This window comes from Chiloscyllium plagiosum, chromosome 26 (genome assembly GCF_004010195.1).
Source record: "Chiloscyllium plagiosum isolate BGI_BamShark_2017 chromosome 26, ASM401019v2, whole genome shotgun sequence".
Classification (NCBI taxonomy): Eukaryota; Metazoa; Chordata; class Chondrichthyes; order Orectolobiformes; family Hemiscylliidae; genus Chiloscyllium; species Chiloscyllium plagiosum.
The window spans coordinates 40,038,054-40,053,348 of NC_057735.1; the positions used below are offsets into that span (position 1 = coordinate 40,038,054).

The following is a 15,295-nucleotide window of genomic DNA, read 5'->3' on the forward strand; positions in this document are numbered from 1 at the left end:
CAGTTAATCAGAACAAAGAAAAATGTTGAACACTCATACATTTAGTGTAATTAAGTTTAATAAAATGGTTAAAAGTACTTAACACTTAAAAATAAGGGAATGGGTACTGCTTGATCCAAAGACAGTGAATTAACTCTAAGTATGTTTGCTTCAAACAGGAGAATATATTTATAAGTTTATAGTTTCTCTGTGACACATTACGGCTCCGTTAAAGTGGTGTAATAAGTATGACTGCTCTGGTCTTAATTGGGATATAAATGGGATATCATAAAACGTTACATTAATCAGTAGTGTTACGATATGGGGTAAACCCTCCTGCTTAATTTAAAACCAGCAACACAGAAAAGGTTTATCCCGTGCAGTAATCTGTAAAAATTCAAAGGGCCAAGAACTATGTAAAGTAAAAATTAACAACTTTATTTCTTAAAGTATAACAGAGAATAACTAACTAACAACTATGTACAAGTCCTTACTTTAACTTATCTTTTACCATCCCTTCTACAATATTAGGCTGATAAAAATCCCAATTAAGATTTACAACACAACATTTCTTATCTCAAAAACCAGGCAGCTTTCAGTTCTTCTATTTGGATCTTCCTGTGTCAGCTTTTCATCTTTTTAGGGATTCTGTGTCACAGATTACTGATCGAAAAGGTACCTTTTAAGAGAGCTATTTTTCAAGCAGTTTGTTACATGCTGGGGCTTGTCAGTTCTCCTCTCAACTATTTAATTTTCCCTGGTTTTATACCCCCAAAGCATGGGATTGTGTCATTGGCTTTTAAGATTGTCAGTAAGCTAAATTTAGACTGGATTGGAGTTTGGTATTTTTCGGGGTATAGTCTAAACTGATTGGCCAAATTCAAATTTGTTTTTGTCTCCAGGCAATGAGCTAATTGAGTTGTTTGACCCAGTGTTACATTGCTGCCTTATTGAGAATACTTGTTGCTGTGTCCAGTAGTTCTGCTGCCTTTAACGCTCTTAAAGGAACACCCGCATCTTCATAACTCCTGCCCCCTTAAGAAAAAATGAATCATGATAATGAAAAGATGGCTTCTTTTTTTTCTATTTTTTAAACACGTTACTCTAACATACAGAAAACTTTAATATAAGTTCACCGTAACCTCTTCCCATATTCCTGTATAACATTAAATAAAGACAAATGTTATCTAAACTCCATCAGTTAAATCCGCGCTAACACATCTGTGATTATATTCTTCTGATCCGCAATATGTATGATTTTTAAATTAAAAGTCTGTGTCATAAGACTCCAATGAAACATTGTCATATTCTTATCCTTAAAACGTTCTAAGAATGTAAGCAGATTGTAGTCAATGTACACAACCGTCTCAGGTACATTGCTTGTGACATACACATTAAATTGTTGTAAGGACAGTACCAAACTCCATAGTTCTTTTTCAATCATGGAGTATTTCCTCTGGTAAATGGTCATCTTCTTTGTAAAGTAATCAACTGGCAGTTCAATCCCATCCTCATCTTCCTGTAGGAGTACAATTCCAATGTCTGTAGCATTGATGGTGACTTTAAAAGGTTTTGAAAAGTTTGGTGTAGCTAAAACTAATTTGGTGGTTAATATTGATATCAAATGGTCGAATGCCTCCTGGCATTGTTCTGTCCACTGCAACTTTGTGTTCTTCTTCAGCAAATTAGTTAACGGTGCCACTACAGTGCTGAGGTTTGGAACAAACTTCCGATAGATTCCGCTGAGTATCTGCCAGTACCCATGCATTAATTCCAACTTGGCGATGTAACTGGCTTGTCCAACTTTCTCAAAACAGTCGTGCAATTTAGGAATTGGATATAAGTCCGATTTTGTAATGGCGTTGACCTTCCGATAATCCATGCAGAATTGTTGAGTCCCATCCGGTTTAGGAACTAAGACGATCGGCAAACACCACTCACTCTGGCTTGGTTCAAAGGTGTCCTCATCAAGTATGGCCTCCACCTCCAGCTGGAGCTGTCTGGCTTTGAAAGGATTAAGCCGATAGGTTTTTTTTTTAATCAGAGCAGTATTCCCTACATCTACTTCATGTACAATAGCATTAGTCCTCCCAATCTGATTCTTACATATGTCTTTATACTGCAGTAACAAATGTTTCAACTGTGTTCTATGCTCCTGAGACAGATAGTTTTTGAACCTATCCCACTCCTCAAGGATTTCTTCATTTTTTAATCTATTTTGAAGCACCTCAAAATCAACATCATCTGGACTTGATTCCTCACTCTGCAGGGGCAGTAACCAACACCTGTTTCTCCAGTTCCTTTTCTCTAATATAATATGTGTTCGACATGCTCACATGACATACTCAATACTTTTTTCCTATCTGGCATCTTTACTAAATAATTCATCTGACTCAACGTTTTCTCAATTTGATAGAGAGCACTAAACCTGACTTTGAAGGGATCTCCTATCACTGGTAACAGTACTAACATGTCATCCCCTTGGGAAAACGTCCGAGTCTCAAAGCTTTTATCCGCCATCTGCTTCATTCTATACTGTGTCCTCTTTTGGTGCTGTTTAGCTAACTCACCTACTCTGTTTAATCTCTCCCTCACCTCTGATACATAATCTTAAGTGTGAGATCTCCGACTTTGGTCCTGTCAATTTTTCTTTAATTAATTTCAAAGGGCCTCTCACTTCATACCCAAATATTAACTCAAAGGGAGTGAACTGAATAGATTCATTCGGGGCATCTCTAATGGCAAATAATACAAATGGGATACCTTTATTCCAATCATTCGGGTAATCCTGACAGTATGCTCTCAACATGGTCTTCAAGGTCTGATGCCACCTTTCTAAAGTTCCCTGGGATTCAGGATGATATGCCCTGGATTTAAAGTGCTGCATACCTAAACTATCCATAATCTCCTTAAACAGCCTAGCAGTAAAATAGCACTAAAAGTAGCCCATACCGCGTGAAGAAAGCTACTAACTCCTCTACTACTATTTTTGCCTTGATACTCCATAACGGAATTGCCTCCGGGAATCTGGTAGACACATCCATTATGGTTAACAAATACTGATTCCCACTTTCAGTTCTCGGGAGGGGACCTGCACAATCAATTATAATCCATGTGAAAGGTTCTTCAAATGTGGGAATTGGCAACAAAGGGGCTGGTTTTATTACCACCTGTGGCTTACCTACCATTAGACAGGTATGACATGTACAGCAAAAGTTAACCACATTGTTGTGCCTTCCAGGCCAATAAAAATGTTTTGGTACCTTAATCTGAGTCTTTCGTACCCCTAGGTGACCCGTAACACCTCCTGTCTGTATGCCACCAGCAACACAATCTGGTGCACTTCGGCCCCTTTCTCCTCCGCACTAACCTGTTGTGGTCTCCTTTTCCATCTGAGGATTCTGTCTTTCAGATAATAACTCTCCGGAATATTCTCTGCCTCCTTTTCAGAGTACGCATTCACACATATATCTTTTATCGTCTTGTCATACTGTTGCAAGTCCCTTAGCCTTTCAGGACTAAACACTTCTGTCTGATTCTCATCCTATTCAGGTTTTTCCTGCACCATTATGTTAAACAGGGTAGCCATTAACTAAAACACAACTCCTTCATCTTTCTCTTTACTTTTCACTTCATGCTGTGACTTATGATAGTGGGATCTGGTTACTACACAGTCTGGGAAAATACAAGGATATTTCTAACTCCTCAGTTTCTTGGTCTTCCTTGGGTTCTCCACAACAAGGGGTGTCACTCCCACCTTGGATCCTGCCAAATCATTCCCAAGAACAAACTGAATTCCTGGAACTGACACTCTGTCAATACTCCCACTGTTACTTCCCCACTCTTGAATTGGCACTCCAACCTGTTCTTACATAGGGCAACCCTAAATCTCTGTCCATCTATCCCACAAATTAGCACACTCTCAAGTAACAGATCAGAAAGAGTGCATATTCACTCATCACTTACTATCAGAGACTGGTTAGATGCTGTATCTCTCAAAATTATAACTTTGTGTCCTTCTCGCCCTATTCTGCGTAAACTTTACCCACAAAGGAGAATTCTTTGTAGAGATCAGGTACTAACTCCATACCCAGCCCCCCTGCCTGGGCTGTGCAGTCTCCTGCAGCTCCTTTGCTATTCTTGGGGTTTCCTTTACTACCTTCACTAATGCCACTGGGTTTAGCTTCTTTTGCCACATCTTTTCCCACAGTGCTGTTCTTTAACAACCAGCATGGTGACTTTACGTGTCCCACTTTACTACAGTGGAAACACTTGAGGCTTTTCACCTCCTTTTACCCTCGAGCTTATTTTTTATCCTGTGGTAAATTACCAGTGCTCTCTACTCTCTGTTTCATAGTGTAGGATCTCCCCTTCTCCCAACTTCTATCCCTCACAGGACAAAATTCTGGCCAAAATCTTGTCTTATGCACCAACATGTACTCATCTGTTAATTCTGCTGCCCTTCTCATTTCCTGAACGTTCTGTTCCTCCACGTGAATTCTTACCATCTCTGGAAGTGAGTTTTTAAACTCGTCCAGCAGAATAATCTGTCTTAGAGCCTCAAATGTCCTATCTATTTTCAAAGCTCGCACCCAATTAATCAATCAAAATAACTGTTTAATTCTTTTGAACTCAGCGTAAGTCTGACCTAGTTCCTTCTTTGTGTTTCTGAACCGCTGTTCTATATGCTTCTGGTACCAAATCATAAGCACTTAAAATAGCCTGTTTAACCTTTTCATAGTCTCTTGACCCTTCTTCTGGCAGCAAATACCTCACTAGCTCTGCCAACCAGTTTAGTCTGAACTAGCATTACCCATAAATCCTCGGACCACTCCATCTGCCTAGCCAATTTTTAAAATGAAATAAAAAAGGCTTCAACATCTTCCTCATCAAAATGTGGCAAAGTTTTGACATATTTATATATATATCACTACCTTCTCTATTAATCTTCATCCTGTTAACTTGACTTTGCCGACTAAGTCACAACTTCAAGTTCAAATTCTCTTTTTGTCTCTCCCTTTCTTACCTCTCTCTTTGCTCAGCTAAGAACGCTCTCTCTCTCTCTTTCTTTCCTCTCTCTCTTTGTTGATCTTCTAACTCCACCTTTCTCAACTGTAATTTAAGTTTGTCTACCTCTACTGCACTTGTCTGTTTCTCTGGCACACCTAAGTGTTTGAGTAAGCCCTTTACAATTTCAGCTTTACTTTTGTCCTTGGTTAAACCCAAATCTAACTTATTTGCTAATTCTAAAAGTATGGCATGTTTCTTTCTTTCTAAACTTTCTTGGCAAATTTGAGAATCATCTTCAAATCCCAGAACCTCTTTAGCAATTTTAAGAGCCATATCTCTCACTTTTAACTTAATCAACTACAAGTCACTGAAATTAAACAAATTGTCTCACCTGTGCTTTATTTGAAGATCTAGGACACTAACCTGGAGGTATTTAAATCTGCTGGGATTTTTCGTACCCCAAATCAATTCAAATCTGTCTAAACCAGTTCAAATCATGGATCTGAGCTTCTAAACTGTTACGACATGGGGTAAACTCTCCTGCTTAATTTAAAACCAGTAACATAGAAAAAAATTATCCCATGTAGTAATCTGTAAAAATTTGAGTATATAAGAACTAAGTAAAAATTAACAACTTTATTTCTTAAAGTATAACAAAGAATAATTAACTAACAACAAGGTACAAGTCCTTACTCTAGCCTATCTTTTAGCTTCCCTTCTATAATACTAGTTCAATAAAACTTTCAATTTACACTTATCTCAAAACCAGGCAGCTTTTGGTTCTTCTATTTGGATCTTCCTGTGTCAGCTTCTCTTTTTTATAGGAATTTCTGTGTCACAGGTTACTGATCAAAAAAGTACCTTTTAAGAGAGCTATTTTTCAAGCAGTTTGTTAAATGCTGGGGCTTGGCAGTTCTCCTCTCAACTGTTCAATTTTCCCTGGTCTTTTACCCCACCCACAAAGCATGGGATTGTGTCATTGGCTTTTAAGATTGTCAATATACTTAATTCAAATTAGATTGGAATTTGGTATTTTTCAGGGTATAATTTAAACTGATTGGCCTAATTTGAATTTGTTTCTGTCTCCAGGCAATGAGCTAATTGAGTTGTTCAACCACATGTTACATTGTTACCTTATTGAGAACATTTGGTGCTATGTCTGGTAGTTCTGCTGCTTTTAACTCTCTTAAAAGTACACCAACATCTTCATACCAGTAGCTGTAAAGAAGAGAATAATTGATACTGGTTGAGAAGTGGATCAGACATTATAAAGATATGGTACTGAGCGAACAGAACTTGGTGTTCCTATACATAAAGAATCAATAGGTGGAAGATTATTCCATACCTAAACCTGGACATACATTGGAGACTGTTTGATGTTCCTGACATTAGTGCATGAGAGTTTAAGTGGGAGATGCTGAGAAGTAAGATTTTACCAATTATTATTAACTTTTCCAGAATGGAGCTTCTACCATGCCCAGCTTACATATGAGATGCACAAGTGTTTGTATTTACAAGAGTGGAACTAAAGCATAATGTAGGAATGTGCAGGATTTACCATCTGCTTTCTTAATAAGTAGACAGACAATACTCAACTCAACATAAAACTTTCACTGCTTATTCAACAACATTTGTAACGGATGTCACAGAAATGTTCTGAAAACAATGGAACTAACATATAGTGTGTTCAAATGAATTTTACTTTACAATCTTCACAAAGTAGAAACTGGAAATCACAGATTCCACATCAAGTGATCTTGCAAACTTGCAAAATCATCTTATTGAGGTAATATTTGCTCCCCACTAGCCCAATTCTTAAAATTTCTTATATCAGTATAGTTGCATCTTCAAGACTCCAGGTCCACAAAGTGTTGGATAGTTCTCATCATTGTATCCTGGACTGATCTTGATGCAGATTGCTCTAGACCTGACCACGTGATTGGGAAGTATTGAGTCATTAATCTGAGAACAACCTGGAGTATCATTTTCTTCAAGCACTTGTGGAACTCTTCTACATTTTCCTATCTTGAAGAACTGCTCCACAGCTGGTCAGGCGTCGATATCCAGTTCATGTCCATTGATTCAACATTTCCAAGGTAGGGCTGTAATTCCTAGCAACATCATTCTCCTTTACAATTTCCAACAGAGAACACACTGTATCTTCAATAATACATCTTATTATAATGCATAACACTATCATTTACTTAATTAAAATTATTAAAAACATTGCAAATAGGCAAAATCTTTTCCTGGAGTCCAGGAGTCCAGAACTAGAGAGCATAGGCTTAGGGTTAGAGGGGAAAGATATAAAAGGAGATCTACGGGCAACTTTTTCACACAGAGGGTAGTATGTGTATGGAATGAGCTGCCAGAGGATGTGGTGGAGGCTGGCAACGTTTAAGAGGCATTTGGATGGGTATATGAATAGGAAGGATTTGGAGGAATATGGGCCGGGTGCTGGCAGGTGGGACTAGATTGGGTTGGGATATCTGGTCGGCGTGGATGGGTTGGACCGAAGGGTCTGTTTCTATGCTATAGATCTCTATGACTCTATAAAAGTTAAGCATCAGTACACTAAATTTTCAGCATTCAATGGGACCATATTCTCCTTTCACATGAAGTCTGAGTGCATACAAGTGAGTATGGCAAAGCAGGGACGGCGTGAAATGAATCTTCCCTTGGTTCTCTGTCAGCAACAGCTCACCATTTTTAAACCTTGCTTCAGCCCAGCAAACCAATGGGTCGTTTCAGGATAGCAGCAGACCTGCTGTCCCTCCAGAGCCAAAAATATGACAAGAGTTGCAGTTTTAGAAGGCTTCAGAAATAGTACACATTTATGTTCCATGAACACATTTTGTAAATGTCAATTTTTAAATGCCATAGAAACCTGCCTGAGGACCAGAGACTCCAAATGCAAAAGAAGTTTGCGTTCATAGTAGTTTTTGAAAAGGGATAAAATTCACGAACAGATTCCCAAATAAACTGATCAGAAATTTATTAGCACTTCAGCAAACATTACACTGCTAAGCAGGATTAGTTCAGCTACACTACGAAAGACCATGTCCAGACAAATCTAATGCAACACTACACCAGATCTACAATGACACGCCAATGAAGGGTTATGCATGCACAGTATTAAAGCCTCACAAACTAAGTTTTAAGTAAACAATTTAGAACTCATAGGTCATCTTCCAATTTAAAATCAGCATAGCAAAAATATAGGATGCAAATATCTATCTGCTGCAAAACCTATTTTAAATGATACTATAGTTTTCATTTACACCTCTAATCCATCCTTTTGTTTACTCACTTGTCCCCGATACCTTTGGCTTGTCACAATCATCATTTTTTTTCCCCACACAATCACTCCTACCCTCCATCCTAGAACATATATTCCTCTTTATATTCCCTTGCCTACCTGACTCTGTGAATGTATGTGGACTGTCAAATCTCCAACTTTTTAAAAATTCTATTGACCAGTCATGACCTGAAACATTAACACGTGCTTTTTGTCTCTACAGATGCTGCTGGACCTGCTGAAAACTTCCATCTTTTGTGCTTTCCAGTTCAAAATTACACGGCTGGCAGCTCTTGATGAGTGGATTCCACATAAATTACAATGTTTTCATTGTAATCCTGTAGGATTCTGAACCACGGCCTAAATCTGTGCTGCTGCCAGGTTTTGCAGATTAGTTTTGGGTAGTATTCACTGATGATATAGGGAACCCTGCTCTGGAAGGTTAATGGGGTCAATTATGCACTTTAAGATTCAAGTCATCTTGAGCTTATTACAAGCATTATCAGCTTACTGAGCAGTAGCTGGCATCTTCTTCAAGCCAGCACCATAATGTCAACAGCCTTTTAAATAGAAACTGAAGTCCATGGGATTAAAGGGACATTGGCTCGTGGACATAAAATTGGCTAAGGGACAAAAAGTAGAGAGCAATTTACGAACAGCTGTTTTCCAGATTGAAGGAAACTATTCAGTGGCAACTAAAGGTTCTTGTGGCCTAGTGAGAGTATCCCTACCTATAAAGCCGGGGAGACCTGGGTTTCAGTGAAACCTACACCAGAAGTGTGTAATAACAGAGTTGTTATGTTCCTGAACAAGTTGATCAGGAAACTATCTGCAGTGGTGCCTCCCAGGGGTGAGCTTTGGGACCACTGTTCTTTTGCAACTAACATGAAACTCAAATGTAGCAAACAGTGGGGCTGCCTAAAGATAGGGTGAAATAACACAGACATACAGCAGATGAGAATTAAAGCCTGATTCATTCATTTTTTTTAGTAGAAAGAAAACAAATGTTAGAGGGATCACATATTAAAGTCGTAGGAAATGTAGAGTAGTAGGGTAGGGGAATGGATCTGGGTGGGATACTCTGAGGGTTGGTGTGGACTTGTTGGGCCAAATGGCCTGTACCACACTGTAGGGACTCTATGATTCTATGAAATGATACAATTATAAAGTGGGCACAGGATCAGAGACTTAACAGAGGATTTTTAAGCTTTTTCTGGGGACTCAAAATACGTTCCAGGCTCTGTCTCAATCCTGTATCATTGGACCCAGAGGTAGGATAGGAGGCACAATAGGGTCGCTAGCCCATTTACTACAGGGAGCTGATTAAACTTGTCAATAAACACTTAAGGGGTCGGTTCACGGTTTTCCAGCCAACGTCCATGTCCTTACAGGTCGCAGGGGGACAGTTTAGCAGAGTAGCTGCCTGCATTAAGCCAGAAGACCAGTGTTCCAGGCCTGGGTGCGAGAGCAGGCCACCTTGTGGAGGAGTTCACCCTAACAACCTCTCTCAGTTCTTCTCTACTCTCCCTAACCAACTTGTGGCCCAGCTGCAAATTTGAAAATGTTGGAGTGTATTCCTTTAAGTTTAAATCTTGCGCTCAAGCTGTGACAGCTGCTATCCACCAGCTGGGAGGCCTGTACGGATTCCCTAGCTCCATTAGATAGCATGGCCACCCTCTGGTCATAATCGGCAGAGTCTGGGAAAATTACAAGTGTGAGATATTGGAGTCAGAAACCAACAGAAAACCTCTGCTTCTGTTATTTGAATGCACAACTCTGAAGACACTTGAACATATATTATAGAATAGTACAGCATAGTATAGGCCTTTCTGCTTTTGATGTTGTGCCAACCTTTTATGCTAATCTCAGATCAAACTACATATCCTTCATTTTACTATCATCCATGTGCCTATCCAAGAATTGCTTAAATATCCCTAGTGTATCTGACTCTATTACCACCACTGGCAGTGCATTCCACATACCCATCACTCTGTGTAAAGAACCCACCTCTGACATCTACCCTAAACCTTCCTCTGATCACCTTAAAATTATGTTCCCTTGTGATAGCCATTTCTGACCTGGGAAAACATCTGACTATTCACTCTATCTATGCCTCTCAGCATTTTGTACACTTCTACCAAATTACCTCTCACTCTTCTTCGCTTCAATGAGAAAAAGACATAGCTTCCTCAACCTTTCTTCACAAGACATGCCCTCCAGTCCAGGCAGCATCCTGATAAATCTCCTCTGCACCCTTTCTAAAGCTTCCACATCCTTCATATAATGAGGTGACCAGAACTGAACATAATATTCCAAGTGTGGTCCAACCAGGGCTCTATAGAGCTGCAGCATAACCTTGAGGCTCTTAAACTCAATCCCCTGCTAATGGAAGCCTTCACACTATCACCTTCTTAACAATTCTATCAAGTTGGTTGACAACTTTGATAGATCTATAGACATGGACCCCCAAGTTCCCTCTGTTCCTCCACACTGCCAAGAATCCTGCCTGTAACCTGAGAAAGTGAAAATGATATCCTTAGTTTTATAAATAGACAGGATAGAAAAGCAAGGAATCACTTTAGGAAAGACAAAGTTATGTACAGAATGGAGAGAAAATTTACTCCAAGGGTAGCAAAGATGAAACACTTCAGTTGCATGAAGAGGAGAAAAATTCAGACTGTTCTCCTGATTGAAGAAGGTGCTGAGATGTTTTAACAGCCATGCCCAATGACTTTATTATGCAGTTCCCTGCCCAAAATTAGGTAAAGCTTCCAGTAGCTCAGCTACGGAGGCCCTTAAATGGATAAGGCTTCATTCCAGGAGAAAGTGAGGACTGCAGATGCTAGAGATCAGAGCTGAAAATGTGTTGCTAGAAAATGCAGGAGGTCAGGCAGCATCCAAGGAACAGGAGAATCTACGTTTCGGGCATAAGCCCTTCTTCAGGGGCTTATTCCTGAAGAAGGGCTTATGCCCGAAACGTCGATTCTCCTGTTCCTTGGATGCTGCCTGACCTGCTGTGCTTTTCCAGCAATACATTTTCAGCCAAGGCTTCATTCCAGCTTGGCTACAATTTCTATGGTCTCTGGGGGGGTGGGGGTGCGGGGAAGCATTTACAGTGAGGCACAGCCTACAACTCAATGTCGAGCAGAATCTAGGAAGCCTTTCATTTTCAACTGATTCTTAACTGTGCAATAACGATGGCCCACACACCCAGAATGGGTGAGTAAGTTTGTTTCATTTTGTTTGCAGGAGCAGGCTTCACTATGGGCAATGTGAGACACTTCAACGTGCCTCTATAAGACAAGTGAAGGAATGAGTTACATAGAGGTGGAATCTGTGGTAGTAATGGGAGAACAGCTCAGCACATCATGAACCTTACTTAGTTGCCAGGACATACAGGTCATGGCATCCCAGAGCGACTGCCTTTACTTGCAAGCTCAAGGGTCTTCTCCTTGTAGGGCTGAAGAGATGAAGGTTGGCCATCTTACTACCAATCTTGCCCCTTCAAGCCTTACAGGAGACGGTGCATCTTGCAATGAGACAAAAGAAGGGATAGAGGGAGATGAAATTGGCAGCCACAGCCATTAAAGGTTGTACACGTGGAGGAAAGGTAGTGTCTTGATTTGAGTGACTAGAAAGCACAATGTTTAAACATGGCACCTGTAATATGAATGCTAGAAAATTCACTTCTGCCTCTGCTGACTACAGGACCACTCAAGAGTGGACCGTGGAAGCAGGATGCACAGTTAATGAGATTAGCAGTGGTAAATTGCATGAGAAAAGTCACCAAAGCTAAAGCAATGAATCTCAAAACTTAATACTTAACCATTTGTGTCAAATCATTTGGGGCAGCTAGAGACACAGGAGAAAATTCTGATTTTCTAAGTTGACAAGATGAAAGCAGAGCATGCAAAGGACAATGGGCAACACGGTGCCACAGCAGTTAGCACTGCTGCCTCACAGCACCAGAGACCCTGGTTCAATTCCCACCACAGGCGACGGTGTGTGGATTTTGCACATTCTCCCAGTGTCTGAGTGGGTTTCCTCCGGGTGCTCCAGTTTCCTCCCACAGTCCAAAAATGTGCAGGTTAGGTGAATTGGCTATGCTAATTGCCCATGGTGTTAGGTGAAGGGGTGAATGTAGGGGAATGGGTCTGGTTGGGTTACATTTCGACAGGCCAGTATGGACTTGTTGGGCCAAAGGACCTGTTTCCACACTACGTAATCTAATCTAACTGGCGAGCTGATTTGCATATTAGTAAAGAAAACATATCAGATTTTCATTGCAATGAATTCTGTTCCTGGTGTGTTGACCTCTATCTAGTTTCCATGTTGCATTTCATTAAAGCAATGGTCAACACCCAAGTTTAAAATACCTAAACCTACCTTTAGGATGAATAATCTCCTTAATGGCAACAATTGAGGACTCATTATGTAGCTAGTATGCTATTATATTTATGAGACTTAACTGGGTTATTTTTAAAGATTAAGAAATTCTTGACAGGTACAAATGCCACATCTTTTAGGACATCCTGATTTGGTGTATTAATGTTAAAATTGCTCTCTGGTTTATTATTTTTATCTGATTACTAGGAAAACTTGTAAAGCAGGCATGTCTCTACACTGCCTATAGCAGAACTCCAATCTCCTTGTAACAAAGGCAATGTAGTTATTATAAATGAAGGTAGAAGGCATTACAGGCTTGGGCTTGTAACTCAAACTCCCATATTCTATTGGGACATTCTCACACACGGCCTGCGATTATGGGAGCATTAATCTGCGTAAAAATCATTGACATCTGATGCTCCTCCCCTCAGATGCTCCTGGATGAATTTCCTGATGATACATGGAGTGTACACTCCAGTAATGTTAAGGACAGAAATGGTCAAAAAAGCTTTTAAACCATGCTCAAGGAGGGGAGAAAATGCTATTTTGTGGAAAACAGCATTAACTCAAACACATTTAAGCTGCATACTATTCACAAGTCAATATTGAAACAGTGGCAAAGTCACTGGCCTTATAACTGGCTCTGCTCACATGGGTTCAAACCTTACAACAGCAGCTGGTGGAATTTAAATTGTTAATAATTCTGGAATATGAAGTAAAACCAGTAATGACAATTTTGACATTTTTATTGATTGGTTTAAAAACCTTACCTAGTTTATACTTGTCAAAGGGTATTCAAATGTAGGTTCATGAATTTCCTTCATGGGTTAAATGAAGTGATTGAGCAATGGTCTGACTGCACTATTTGAAGCCTGTCCTTAGCATAACAGCTCATACAGAATCCTACACCAGAGACAGAGACCCTTTGGCCCAAGCAGACTAAAGTGTCCATCAACACTAACTCCATTTCCCTGCAATTGGCCCATGCCCTTCTAAACCATTCCTATCCATGTATTTGTGCAAATGCCTTTTAATTGTTAATGCACCTACCTCATCCACTTCTGCTGGCAGCTCATTCCATGTGTACTACCCCTCCGTGTAAAGAAAAGTTGCCCCTCAGGTACCCTTTTATTCTTTCCCCTCTAACTTTAAACCGATGCCCTCTAGACCTTTATTCTCCAACCCTGGATAAAGACAGTACATTCACCCTAAGGGTGGGGGGAAGAATTATCAGGAATGAGCAATGAAGGTCTCCTGCCCAAAATGTCAATTTTCCTGCTCAGGTGCTGGCTGACCTGCTGTGCTTTTCCAACACCACTCTAATCTTGTCAATGAATAAACAACCTGCTTGACTGTTAGCATTATTGCTTTATTACCTTGTAGAAAAATTAGCTCCTGAACAAATGGACTAATGTTTGATGAACATTTTTGTATCCTTGAGTCACCCAGAATTAAGTTTACAACTGCACGCCATTAAATATTGCTCTGCACGTTTTATTAAATCACTTTCCAATGAACTTGAAATTTATTTAAAAAAAATGTAAATGCTTAAGTGATGAGAAATCATAAGTTTAGACACCAAGGACAGTGAGCTGGCTAACTATATTTTCACAAAGCAAGATTTGTCTACTTGATAAACAATCTGCATTAAAAGTGGGTGAATGCCTATCCATAGAAAATAAATAATTCTTGGAGATTTTGGTCAAACTGGCTGATGAAAAACAGGCATCCTTGAGGATTCACTGCCCTCACTATTTTGGGAAATAGGGCACTTAACCAGATGAGCACCCCTCCCCCCACAAAGTGAGGAGAACTGGATTAACCTCCCTGTTGCACAAATATCCTTGCTGTCAATGATCAGCACAGTCCCTGCCCTGTGTCCCCCATCATTTATTACTTGTGGGCTTACACAATCCTGGGTCTAAGGATGGCATTCCAGCAGTTGCCATCACATATCCAGTGACATTGCTGAACAGAATTGCTGCTACCTCCTAATCTGTACCACTAGAAGCTCTCAGTAGGACAGATATCCTGCTGTCGGAGTCCTGATTCAGGAGAAGGTCCACCAGCAGTTTCTCAATGTCCAATGGGTTCAGTAGGCCTTTCCCAGAGCGAGTATTGGATATCTTTGTCTGATGTACTTCCTAGCAGGTTAGAACAATCCTTTACAAGATTTTTTTCCCCATGCACCAAAAATCATTTATAAGTGAATTCACCTAAATAGTTATTTCTGCCAAATGAAACAATTTGAAAGCCACAGTAGTGAAAGCACTAATTCAAACACCCAGCTTCACTTTATTTCCTATTAAAAGTAGACTATCGTTTAGTGTAGGTGGCAAGCTTAGCAGGCGCTTCCAAAGAGTACACAGTGATGATGATATCAGTATTCTTAAAGACCTCTTGAATTATTTTAGAAACTCTCTCCCACTTCAGTTGGTCCAGTCCACATCCAATCCTGGAGAGCAAACAAAACTGATTTTAGTTCAGAGACTGTAGTGATGCATAATGTTAATATGGCAAAATCTTAAAGCCTAGAATATTTAAATGGCTTAACATCCAAGTACACAACATCGTACTGTCGAACCTCTTCCACCATTCATCATGGCTGATTTGTTGCTTCAA

The 15,295-nt window shown here is 39.9% G+C and overlaps 1 protein-coding gene across 6 annotated transcripts in view; it reads right to left on the minus strand.

The window, feature by feature from the left end:
- Positions 1-13,775: 13,775 nt before the first annotated feature.
- LOC122563277 (ADP-ribose glycohydrolase OARD1-like) overlaps positions 13,776-15,295 on the minus strand; it is a 57,380-nt gene continuing 55,860 nt past the window's right edge. For all 6 annotated transcript variants that reach the window (XM_043716965.1, XM_043716963.1, XM_043716967.1 and 3 more), the window contains one exon: positions 13,776-15,128. In XM_043716965.1, the coding sequence (XP_043572900.1) occupies positions 14,990-15,128 (139 nt within the window). In that variant the 3' untranslated portion in view covers positions 13,776-14,989. The remainder of the gene's footprint in view (positions 15,129-15,295) is intronic.